This window comes from Salmo trutta, chromosome 16, assembly GCF_901001165.1.
Source record: "Salmo trutta chromosome 16, fSalTru1.1, whole genome shotgun sequence".
NCBI lineage: Eukaryota > Metazoa > Chordata > Actinopteri > Salmoniformes > Salmonidae > Salmo > Salmo trutta.
In genome coordinates this window covers 27,311,036-27,324,606 of record NC_042972.1, presented here as the reverse complement: position 1 = coordinate 27,324,606, position 13,571 = coordinate 27,311,036, and the positions used below count along the sequence as shown (strand labels likewise).

Genomic DNA, 13,571 nt, shown 5'->3' with positions numbered 1-13,571 from the left:
CTGTAGGAGAGATCCTAAGAGTCATACATAGTAAAGGCCTATACTGTAGGAGAGGTCCTAAGAGTCATACCTAGTAGAGGCCTATACTGTGGAGAGGTCCTAAGAGCCATCTCCAGTAGAGGGTATACTGTAGGAGAGGTCCTAAGAGTCATACCTAGTAGATGCCTATACTGTAGGAGAGGTCCTAAGAGTCATACATAGTAGATGCCTATACTGTGGAGAGGTCCTAAGAGCCATCTCCAGTAGAGGGTATACTGTAGGAGAGGTCCTAAGAGTCATACCTAGTAGAGGCCTATATTGTGGAGAGGTCCTAAGAGCCATACCTAGTAGAGGCCTATACTGTGGAGAGGTCCTAAGAGCCATCTCCAGTAGAGGGTATACTGTAGGAGAGGTCCTAAGAGTCATACCTAGTAGAGGCCTATACTGTGGAGAGGTCCTAAGAGCCATACCTAGTAGATGCCTATACTGTAGGATAGGTCCTAAGAGTCATACATAGTAGAGGCCTATACTGTAGGAGAACCCCTAAGAGTCATACATAGTAGAGGCCAATACTGTGGAGAGGTCCTAAGAGCCATCTCCAGTAGAGGCCTATACTGTAGGAGAGGTCCTAAGAGTCATACCTAGTAGATGCCTATACTGTAGGAGAGGTCCTACGAGTCATACATAGTAGAGGCCTATACTGTAGGAGAGGTCCTAAGAGTCATACATAGTAGAGGCCTATACTGTGGAGAGGTCCTAAGAGTCATACCTAGTAGAGGCCTATACTGTAGGAGAGGTCCTAAGAGTCATACCTAGTAGATGCCTATACTGTAGGAGAGATCCTAAGAGTCATACATAGTAGAGGCCTATACTGTAGGAGAGGTCCTAAGAGTCATACATAGTAGAGGCCTATACTGTAGGAGAGATCCTAAGAGTCATACCTAGTAGAGGCCTATACTGTAGGAGAGGTCCTAAGAGTCATACATAGTAGAGGCCTATACTGTAGGAGAGATCCTAAGAGTCATACATAGTAAAGGCCTATACTGTAGGAGAGGTCCTAAGAGTCATACATTGTAGAGGCCTATACTGTAGGAGAGGTCCTAAGAGTCATACATAGTAGATGCCTATACTGTAGGAGAGGTCCTAAGAGTCATACCTAGTAGAGGCCTATACTGTGGAGAGGTCCTAAGAGCCATCTCCAGTAGAGGGTATACTGTAGGAGAGGTCCTAAGAGTCAAACATAGTAGAGGCCTATACTGTAGGAGAGGTCCTAAGAGTCATACATAGGACCTCTCCTACAGTATAGGCCTCTACTATGTATGACTCTTAGGACCTCTCCTACAGTATAGGCCTCTACTATGTATGACTCTTAGGACCTCTCCTACAGTATAGGCCTCTACTAAGAGTCATACATAGTAGAGGCCTATACTGTGGAGAGGTCCTAAGAGTCATACCTAGTAGAGGCCTATACTGTGGAGAGGTCCTAAGAGCCATCTCCAGTAGAGGCCTATACTGTGGAGAGGTCCTAAGAGCCATCTCCAGTAGAGGCCTATACTGTGGAGAGGTCCTAAGAGCCATCTCCAGTAGAGGGTATACTGTAGGAGAGAATCTCACATGATGACACAGAGCTACGTGACACTCACTTTACACTGATTATGTTTCAAATGGCGTTATTGATTTTTAGAATGCTCTCACTGGATGTCCTTAAAGCCAAATCTAGCTGCACTCTAGAAGTACAGGTAACTGCCAAAATAAAGGAAAAAACTAAATAATAAAGTGTACACTGAGTGCACAAAACATTTGGAACACCTTAATATTGAGTTGCACCCCCTTTTGCCATCAGAACGGACTCAATTCGTCAGGGCATGGACTCTACAAGGGGTCAAACGCGTTCCACAGGGATGCTTCCCACAGTTGTGTCAAGATGGCTGGATGTCCTTTGACCATTCTTGATACACACAACAAACTTTTGTCTTGCCCATTCACCCTCTGAATGGCACATATACACAATCCATATCTCAATTGTCTCAAGGCTTAACAAGGCTCCCTTCATCTACACTGATTGAGGTGGATTTAACAAGTGACATCAAGAAGGGATCACAGCTTTCACCTGGAGTCACCTGGTCCGTCTATATGATGGAAAGAGCTATTTTGTACACTCAGGGTATTTTAATAGGGCGTTGGGACACCACGAGCCAGAACAGCTTCAATGCACCTTGGTATAGATTCTAGAAGTGTCTGGAACTCTGTTGGAGGGATGATGCACCATTCTTCCACGAGAAATTCCCTAATTTGGTGACTTGTTGATTGTGGTGGAAAACACTCTCAGGCACCACTCCAGAATCTCCCATAATCTCCCATTGGGTTGAGATCTGGTGACTGAGACGGCCATGGCATATGGTTCACATCGTTTTCATGATTATCAAGCCATTCAGTGGCCACTCATGCCCTGTGGATGGGGCATTGTCATCCTATGGGGGCATAACCATGGTAGCCAGTATGGTCTGTATAGCATTTTTATACATGACCCTAAGCATGATGGGATGTTAATTGCTTAATTAACTCAGGAACTACACCTGTGTGGAATTCCCTACTTTCAATATACTTTGTATCACTCATTTACTCAAGTGTTTCCATTATTTTGGCAGTTAACTGTAGCTTTCCATGAAATCTGATAGTTCATGCCAGACGTACATACCCGTACATATTCAATCAAATAAGCCTCATGTAACAAATTAGCAATTACATTTTTTGTTTACCAAATTTGACACTCATTGACCTCCATACAAAAATTCCTCACTTCGTAGGCTTATTTTCATGGACAGATTTTGGGCGGACTAAAACCTCTCGCGTCATCACTCCCTCTCTGCTATTGCCCAAAATGTAACATGGCCACTGATTCTTAACACATGTTCATCACATATCATGATGTCATAATGTAATGAATGTCCCTAAATGCCTTGATTTCATTCCAAATGAAACCCTATTCACTACATAGTGCACTACTGCTGACCACTGCCACTATGGGCCATAGTCAAAAAAGTGCACTATATAGAGAAAACGGTGCCATTTGGGATGCCCCTCTGAATTTGACTTTCTGATTCAACTATATTATTTGTGGAATGCAAATCTGTGTGATTAGGAATCATGAGGTCTAATGTTTGCTGCTCTCTGGACATGGACACAAATGCACTACAGTAGACACACATGCACTAATCAATGTTTTTATTCCATCTTTGAAAAACAACTTTCAGAATTGCTAATTTAACAAAAAAGCCAAAATATAATGCAGGAGTCTTATGTTTGTTTGATAAAATAGCTGTAAAAACAGTATTTTGAACTCCAGACGTGCACGATAGTAATGTTTTATAATTTTTGCATTATACTGTATGTATTACTGCATAGTTTCTACGCAAAATTTGAAGTTTGTTCATTGTACACAACCTGACCCAACCCCACAATCAACCCAACAGAGTCCAGTTAACAAAAAACTAAAATGGAGAAATGATTTTATCCAAACAGATATCTCATTCATCACTTATCAGAAGAATACTAGACTGGTCACCATGACAATCTATCCAATAGATTGATCAATATATACATAAAAACAATGCTGCATTAATCGATTGTACCCTCGGACTCATGTTTCATTTTGTTCCGATTGGTTGGGGTCTAAGAATCCATACAGGAAGTAAGCCAACTGAACACTGAAAATAGATCTCCATATTTTGCAAAGGCCAAAATATTTAAAATTGGAATAATTCATTTCCAAAACAAGAGAACACCGAAAGCTTTTTAGAGCTACATTTCTATCCATTCTTTGCTTTTAATATTTCAAAAATATTGTGACTTTGTATACATATGGCTTTCATATAAAAAAATAATAATAATTACAAAGAATTCTCTTGATAAGTCACCAAATTCTTTTTTTTTAACAGGTGGACTGTTTAGGACAATCTATTTCAAATACATTTCTCTCCAGTTCTTTACATTCTTTCTTTCCAGGACTTTATTTTCTCAAAGTGTTGTATGAGTAAGATAAAATCAATAGTATGATAATTATCCTAGCATCATTCAGATGCTTAGCGATCATGAAATCTTGTATTTCTCACTAACAGTAAACTATATTTGAAACAAACACAGGACATGTCTGATGTCGCTTTGGTTGAGGGCCATAAGCATCCCTTTAATGGGCGTTACATATTAACTCGCAATCAGGGACGACCGTTAACTCCTTCCGAAACAGTTATCCAAAACATTACTAATTAGGGTTCGACACGTCACCTCTGATGTGAATGTCAATATATTTCATTACATGTAGTCATTTCATGTCAGCAGACATTATGACTGAATATACCAGGTATCATGTGTGGGCCTCTAACCTAAATCACCATTACTGACAATTAAGTGATGCATGTTTAAAGCAACAAGACTGGTTCTTTCAACTAGAAGAAGGGAAAGTGAAGCAGAAAACGCTTTAATAGAAATTTGTGAATATTTGGTCCCCGCCCCGCCCCCCCTCCCCTCCAACCCACCCACCTCCACAAAATAAAAGCGTTGAGCTTTCGTAAAAATGAATGTCTAACACCCACTTTACCTTTAGTGTTTCAGACATAACAATAAGACAGTCAGGTCATGCTCTGTGCACCCTCTACCACCCACCACCAGAAGAGACAACTTAACGTCCCATACAGCACTACTATATAGGGAATATAGTGCTATTTGGGACACAGCCAGAGATTAAAATGCTTACAAATATCTAAAGAACATAAACTATAGATTGGGAGACATGGAGTAGGCCTAAACGGACATATTTCTCTGACAGTATGGGTGTGGGGTCCACAACATCATAACACACGGCCCCTTCTTTGAAATCAAATGAAACAGTGGAGTAGAATTACTTGGTAAAGAGTTTTATGGATACTCAATTTCAGCCAAATACGAGAGACAGGGTAACAGTTACAAAATTGTAAAATATAAAATGGGGATGGAGACCCTTCGTGCTTTATTCCAAAGCTTCTATTGCAGAAAGAAACCTTAGGCACTTCATAGTGTAATAGTATGAGAAGGCGCTTTATCTTGTGAATAAAACCACAAAACAAATCTCTTTGGGATGCAGTGACTAGTCTGGCTTGGGCATGTCTGTGTGTGCTAAATTACAACTTGAGCAGTAGAACATCTCTTGCTAAATCCATCCAGTTTATGGCACCACAAAACCGCTGCCACCCCACAATGTGTACAACACCTGAGATATGGCAGTGAGTACCGTAGACCTTCTAGAACAGGCAATAACGCAAAGATCATTTATCAGACATACTTTTAAGTCTCAGTAATGTAGAAACATCTCACCAAAAATATAATACATTTTTAAATAATGACTTGGCAAAGTATGGAGAAAGGGCTAAAGGTGGGGGCTAAACTAGTGTGCATTGTGTTCACTCTTAGCAGCTTATACAAGTCCCCCAAGCTAACCAAATAATATGGCACCCAGAAGGCTTGACACAAAATGTGAATAATTTTAAAACAAGGCCTTGGTTTATCCACTATGGCATCCTTAGAAGACTAAATACCAGCAGAGAATCACTCCAAATTTGCAACACGAAGTCTAAATCAGTCTGTTCATTTAAAAGTATATATATATATTATATATAGTTGAGGTGAATCAGCTCAAGTATCCTGTACCTGATGCATCTCAGGGTGAATTGGCATAAAGGCAGGGTTTGTTACACCACTGCATTTACACAATGGGTGTGACCCCTTGGATTGTAATGATCCCTATTGGCTGAGGATATCTTCAGCAAATGAGAATGGAGGATTTCATGTAACTACAACATACAGAGGCTGTTAATGTATGGCTGTTCTTCCTCAACATCCCAGACATTACAAAATTCATCATCTGTACTTCTAACCAACATATCCAACATTTAAAAGACATCTTAAAAATGTATAGAAAAGCGTAAAGATTGAAAAAGAACAACCATTTTCTACAAGGAACAAAGCTTTTTTCCTTCTTTAAAAACCCAACAAAAACAGATTTAATTATTTTGTTCTTATACAGAAGGCACAAAGATGGAGATCCCTTGCTCCCCATGTAAGGTCTGGTCAAATGAGGTCATATCATCTTATGTACTGTCATGTCTAGTTATGTCATGACGGCCTTGGATCAGAAAAACCATCTGTTCAACTTCCAAAATGAATTTCCTGAAGGAATCAATCCATTCAGGAGAGAAAAGTCCTTAAAAACATCCTTTATAGAGGCTGTTGTACTAAGAAATTGAAATTAAATCACTATGTGGATTTTGTCGTTTCCTTACAATGCTTTAGAGTCCTTCGTCAACGTGTTTCTACTGAGATTATTGTCGAAGCAGAGAGGTGAAGTGCAGAGTACATTGTTTTGTGTCACAATTAGTGCTATAAAATCAAAGTCTTGTTTTTGGAGAAACAAAGACCTGGCCAGTCAGTTTGAATGATTGGAGTAATAGTATGTGATTGAGTTCCAATTTTAAAATGAGAAAAGAATGAGCCACTTTGCATTGTGTTTGTTGGATTGTTTCCAGAACAGCAGTTTTGCAGCACCAGCTAACATACTGAGAAGGAGGACAGTAGGAGCTGTGGACAGCTGTCCAAACACACAGTTCAGGGGCCAAACATTAAACACACCGCCGAGTGTGTCTAGGATACTAACACCGCACACAGAGTGCGTGTATGTAAGTAAGGTTTTGGCTTTTTCCGTCAGTTGATGGGTGTGGTCTGGCTGAGAGGGGGAGGTTCTGGCTTGTCAGAGGGGGCGTGTCGTGTCAGGGGGCTCGTAGCTGCTGCAGCTTGGCATAGACGTCATCCGCCTCACTCAGCTCCTCAAAGACGGGTAGGAGGCTCAGCAGCTCAGTATCCTCCAGGTCGTCAAACCAGGACACCACAGGCACCTGAGGACACACACAATCAGAATAAAGCATTTACATTTTAGAGAAGGCTATGAATGAAGGAAAGACCCTTTCCTGCCACTCTGCAGTTGGGAAACATTGATTTCCACAGTTTAGACAAAACACACATTCAGAAAATAAAATTGGCATCATCAAATAGCTTAAAACAGGGAGATCACCTCAGTGATTCAACATTGGGACAGGACAGTAAGTCCTTTGGAGTACAGCTCAGAGAAAGATTGGGCTAGGCAGCAGCACTCACAGCATTCTCAGGATGGAAGATGTAGGAGGCGGGGGAGTTGTCCAGGATAAGGGTCTTGTTGAGCTGGCGGCCCAGGCGGCTCAGGTCCTTGACGTAGCAGCCCTGGTGGAACACACAGGACTCCCGAAAGAGACGCGTCCCGAACACACCACACTGATCCAGCAGGTCTGTCACTGGGTCTGCATACTGCAGGGGAGACGGGGGAAGGAGGGAGAAGAGAAGGGGGTTAAGGCATAAAGATAGAAACAGAAAGGTAGAGGGCCAGGCACAGATGTAGGACAGAGAGTAGTGTGTAAGGGGAGAGTGGTATGTTGGGTGGTAGACGACTGAACATAGCTGGAATTGCTACTTTTTCCAACAGGCATATATCACCACCACCAGGGGGAGCAAATGGAATAAATACCAGTTAATTCTCCAAATCAACAGTAAAAGCAATGTTACCTTCGCAAGACTTGCAGTGAAGAGAACACACTCAAACAGCTCTCCCATCCTCTGGAGGAACTGGTCTACATGTGGCCTCTTCAGGACGTAAACCTGGGACACATCACAGCACGGCTATAAGCATCTGGCTAGGAGAATCAAGTACAGCTATCTAACAGCGACCATCTATGAACACTAGTCTATGGACTAACTGACTGGAGCAACTACACACACAACTCCAGTCCCTAAGGACCACAGTATCTATTGATCTTCAATCTGATCAACCTTATTTACTGGCTAGTGACAAGTCTACTCACCTGGCTTAAAAAGGCTAATGTTTTGGATAATTGAAAAGGCAACAGTGGGGGGGAAAAACAGAGGCTGGTGAGCACAAGTGGATCCATCTTTCATCCACTCAACAAACTGGTTCAACATTTCAGAAAATAATAGAACGTGAACATAAAAAACATAACAGAACATGAATGTTAAAATAAGGGTTAGAAATGAGGCCTGCCTCCTGGTTTGGTTTGCCTGTTCTTTCCTTCTCATTCCGTCTGTGGGTTAGGGAAAGCGTGCAAGTGTCTGTATGTGTGGTTGTCCCAGAGGGCCATGTTGGAAGAGGTCAGCCGCCTCCTGAAACAAGTAATCGAGAATAGGCCGTGCTGGTGGGAACCAGCCTATCCTGGATTACTTGAACCAGGCTGAGGCCAGGGAGCTGTGGTCAGTGTCCCAGGATGAGGAGGTCGGAGTGGGGAGAGGGAGGCCTCGCTGATCCTTGGCTTAACTGTACTATACAGCTTTAAAATTTAGTATATTCATCTTTGACCAAGGAAGAGAACACATTTATACAACAAACGTTCCATTTACAAATGACTTTTGTTTTCAAAAGTTATTTCATGTATTCATTTTAAAAAAGTGTTACATTTCAGAAGCAGTAGTGCTACTCCAATGGGCTGCAAAGTATAAAAATAACCACAGGGAGGCTGATTATTTGGCATTGACATACACAGCCGTTTAAAATATTGGAGTCAATTAGCAATGTCCTTGTTTTTGAAAGAAAAGCACATTTTTTGTCCATTAAAACAACATCAAATTGATTGGAAATACAGTGTAGACACTGTTAATGTTGTAAATGACTATTGTCAAACGGGAATGTTTTCATGTAATATCTACATAGGCGTACAGAGGCCCGTTATCAGCAACCATCACTCCTGTGTTCCAATGGCATGTTGTGTTAGCTAATCCAAGTTTAGCATTTTAACCTCTAGGGGCTATGTGGGACACAAGCGTGCCACCCCTGGTACACCCTATCAACAACAGGTGAAATATCAAGAGCGCCAAATTTGAAAACAATTAAATGTCAAAATTCAAATTTCTCAAAACATACAACTATCTTACACCCTTTGAAAGATAAACATCTCCTTAATCTAACCACGTTGTCCGATTTCAAAAAGGCTTTACGGCGAAAGCATAAAGTTAGATTATGTTAGGAGAGTACATTGACAATAGCTGTGTGTAATGTTTTGTCAATTCAAAGACAGGCGTCACCAAAAGCAGAAAACCAGCTAAAATTATGCACTAACCTTTGACAATCTCCATCAGATGACACTCCTAGGACATTGTGTTAGACAATACATGCATTTTTAGTTCTATCAAGTTCATATTTATATCCAAAAACAGCGTTTTACTATGGCGTTGATGTTCAGGAAATCATTTCCCTCCAATAACCGGCAGTCAAATCAGCACAACAAATTAAATAATTACTATTCGAAAACAGTGGTAAAATATTATATTGTCATTCAAAGAATTATAGATGTACATCTCTTGAACGCAACCGGCTTGCCAGATTTAAAAATAACCTTACTGGGAAATCACACGTTGCAATAATCTGAGCACTGCGCCCAGAAAAATACACTTTGCGATACAGACTAATCGCCATGTTGGAGAGATCTAAAATCGAAAATACTATGTAAATAATCCATTAGCTTTGATTCTCTTCATCAGATGTCACTTCCAGGAATCCCAGGTCCATAACGAATGTAGTTTTGTTCGAAAAAGCTCATAAATTATGTCCAAAAAGCTCCGTGTTGTTAGCACATGATCTATGCCCGCCGGACTTCACTTCATGAACGAGGCGGAAAAAAATATTTAGGTTCGTTCAAACGTTGTATAGCATAAATCATTAGTGCCTTTTTTAACCAGAACATGAATAATATTCAAGACGGACGATTGCATTCTCTTTTAAAACGTATTGGAACGAGAGTACCCAACATGAACTCGCGCGCCAGAGTCTAATCGGCCATCACCGTTCCATGGCTCTTGTTCGGTCAGATCTCACAGTAGAAGACTCAAAACACTTTGTAAAGACTGGTGACATCTAGTGGAAGCCATAGGAAGTGCTCAAAGATTAATAAGCCCCTGTGTGTTTCAATGGCATAGGCTTAAAGGTAATTCAACACATCAGGTATCCACTTCCTGTCAGAATTTGTCTCAGGGTTTTGACTGCCATATGAGTTCTGTTATACTTACAGACACCATTCAAACAGTTTTAGAAAATTCAGAGTGTTTTCTATCCAAACCTGAACAATAATATGCATATTCTAGCTTCTGAGTTGATGTAGGAGGCAGTTAAAAATGGGCACATATTTTTTTCAAAATTCTCAATACTGCCCCCTAGCCCTAAGAAGTTTTAAAGGCTAATTGATCATTAGAAAACCCTTTTAAAATTATGAAAACTGTTGTCCTGATGAAAGAAGCAATAAAACTGGCCTTCTTTAGACTAGTTGAGAATCTGGAGCATCAGCATTTATGGGTTCGACTACAGGCTCAAAATGGCCAGAAACAAAGAACTTTCTTCTGAAATCGTCAGTCTATTCTTGTTCTGAGAAATGAAGGCTATTCCATGCGAGAATTTGCCAAGAAACTGAAGATCTCGTACAACGCTGTGTACTACTCCCTTCACAGAACAGCGCAAACTGGCTCTAACCAGAATAGAAAGAGTGGGAGGCCCCAGTGCACAACTGAGCAAGAGGACAAGTACATTAAAGTGTCTAGTTTGAGAAACAGACGCCTCACAAGCCTTCAACTGGCAGCGTCATTAAATAGTACCCGCAAAACACCAGTCTCAACGTCAACAGTGAAGAGGCGACTCCGGGATGCTGACCTTCTAGGCAGAGTTCCTCAGTCCAGTGTCTGTGTTCTTTTGCCATCTTAATCTTTTCTTTTCATTGGCCAGTCTGAGATTAGGCTTTTTCTTTGCAACTCTGCCTAGAAGGCGAGCATCCCGGAGTCGCCTCTTAACTGTCCTCCATTGGAACACAGGAGTGATGGTTGCTGATAATGGGACTCTGTATGCCTATGTAGATATTCCATAATTAAAAAAAAAAAAAAAAGCAGTTTCCAGCTACAATAGTCATTTACAACATTAACAATGTCTACACTGTATTTCTGAGCAATTTGAAGTTATTTTAATGGACAAATGTGCTTTTCTTTCAAAAACAAGGACAATTCTAAGTGACCCAAAACTTTTGAACGGTAGTGTGCGTACACACAGACACACACACACACTCTACCAGTCAAACGTTTGGACACCTAATCATTCAACGGTTTATCTTTATTTTTTACAATTTTATACACTGTAGAATAATAGTGAAGACATCAAAACTATAAATTAACATATGTATTCATGTAGTAAGCAGATAAGTGTTAAAGAAATCTAAATATATTTTATATTTGAGATTCTTCAAAGTAGCCACCCTTGCCTTGATGACAGTTTTACATGCTCTTGGCATTCTCTGAACCAGCTTCATGAGGTAGTCACCTGGAATGCATTTCAATTAACAGGTGTGCCTTGTTAATTTGTGGAATTTCTATCCTTAATGCGTTTGAGCCAGTTGTGTTGTGACAAGGTAGAGGTGGTATACAGAAGATAGCCCTATTTGGTAAAAGACCAAAGGTCAGTCAACATGGAACATTTCAAGAACTTTGAAGGTTTCTTTAAGTGCAGTCGCAAAAACCATCAAGCGCTATGATGAAACTGGCTCTCATGAGGACCGTCACACGAAAGGACGACCCAGAGTTACCTCAGCTGCAGAGGATAAGTTCATGAGAGTTACGAGCCTCAGAAATCACAGATCAAATAAATTCTTCAGAGTTCAAGTAACAGACATCTCAACATCAACTGTTCAGAGGAGACTGCGTGAATCAGGCCTTCATCATTGAATTTCTGCAAAGAAACCACTATTACAGGACACCAATAAGAAGAAGAGACTTGCTTGGGCCAAGAAATTCATGCTGTCCTTTGGTCTGAGGAGTCCAAATTTGAGATTTTTGGTTCCAACCACTGTGTCTTCGTGACACGCAGAGTAGGTGAACGGATGATCTCCACTTGTGTGGTTCCCACCATGAAGCATGGAGGAGGTGATGTGATAGTGCTTTGCTGGTGACACTGTCAGTGATTTATGTTGAATTTAAGGCACACTTAACCGATACGTCATCCCATCTGGTTTGCGCTTAGTGGGACTATCATTTGTTTTTCAACAGGACAATGACCCAACACACCTCCAGGCTGTGTAAGGGCCATTTGACCAAGAACGAGAGTGATGGAATGCTGCATCAGATGACCTGGCCTCCACAACCCAATTGAGATGGTTTGGGATGAGTTGGACCGCAGAGTGAAGGAAAAGCAGCCAACAAGTGCTCAGCATATGTGGGAACCCCTTCAAGACTGTTGGAAAAGCATTCCAGGTGAAGCTGGTTGAGAGAATGCCAAGAGTGTGCAAAGCTGTCATGGCAAATGGTGGCTACTTTAAAGAATTTAACAGTTTTTTGGTTACTACATGATTCCATATATGTTATTTCATAGTTTTGATGTCTTCTAATATTCAACAACGTAGAAAATATTAAAAATGAAGAAAAACACTTGAATGAGTAGATGTGTCTAAACTTTTGACTGGTACCACACACACACACACACACACACACATATACAGTTGAAGTCAGAAGTTTACATACACTTAGGTTGGAGTCATTAAAACTCGTTTTTCAACCACTCCACAAATTTCTTGTTAACAAACTATATAGTTTTGGAAAGTCGGTTAGGACATCTACTTTGAGCATGACAAGTCATTTTTCCAACAATTGTTTACAGACAGATTATTTCACTTATAATTCACTGTATCACAATTTCAGTGGGTCAGAAGTTTACATACACTAAGTTGACTGTGATTATGTCATGCTTTAGAAGCTTCTGATAGGCTAATTGACATCATTTGAGTCAATTGGAGGTGTACCTGTGGATGTATTTCAAGGCCTACCTTCAAACTCAGTGCCTCTTTGCTTGACATCATGGGAAAATCAAAAGAAATCAGCCAAGACCTCAGAAAAAAACATTGTAGACCTCCACAAGTCTGGTTCATCCTTGTGAGCAATTTCCAAACGCCTGCAGGTACCACAATCATCTGTACAAACAATAGTATGCAAGTATAAACACCATGGGACCACGCAGCCGTCGTACCGCTCAGGAAGGAGACATGTTCTGTCTCCTAGAGATGAACGTACTTTGGTGCGAAAAGTGCACATCAATCCCAGAATAACAGCAAAGGACCTTGTGAAGATGCTGGAGGAAACAGGTACAAAAGTATCTATATCCACAGTAAAACGAGTCCTATATCGACATAACCTGAAAGGCCGCTAAGCAAGGAAGAAGCCACTGCTCCAAAACCGCCATAAAAAAAGCCAAACTACGGTTTACAACTGCACATGGAGAAATGTCCTCTGGTCTGATGAAACAAAAATAGAACTGTTTGGCCATAATGACCATCGTTATGTTTGGAGGAAAAAGGGGGAGGCTTGCAACCTGAAGAACACCATGCCAACTGTGAAGCATGGGGGTGGCAGCATCATGTTGCGGGGGTGTTTTACTGCAGGAGGGACTGGTGCATTTCACAAAATAGATGGCATCCTGAGGAAGAAAAATTATGTGGATATAT

The 13,571-nt window shown here is 40.9% G+C and overlaps 1 protein-coding gene across 2 annotated transcripts in view; it reads right to left on the bottom strand.

Annotated features, from left to right (window-relative positions):
• Positions 1-4,876: 4,876 nt before the first annotated feature.
• The window catches only part of LOC115150448 (carboxy-terminal domain RNA polymerase II polypeptide A small phosphatase 2), a 33,733-nt gene continuing 25,038 nt past the window's right edge, over positions 4,877-13,571 (bottom strand). For both annotated transcript variants that reach the window (XM_029693747.1, XM_029693746.1), the window contains 3 exons: positions 7,603-7,695; positions 7,162-7,347; positions 4,877-6,902 (listed from right to left, as the gene is read on the bottom strand). In XM_029693747.1, coding sequence (XP_029549607.1) covers positions 6,777-6,902; positions 7,162-7,347; positions 7,603-7,695 — 405 coding nt within the window. In that variant the 3' untranslated portion in view covers positions 4,877-6,776. The remainder of the gene's footprint in view (positions 6,903-7,161; positions 7,348-7,602; positions 7,696-13,571) is intronic.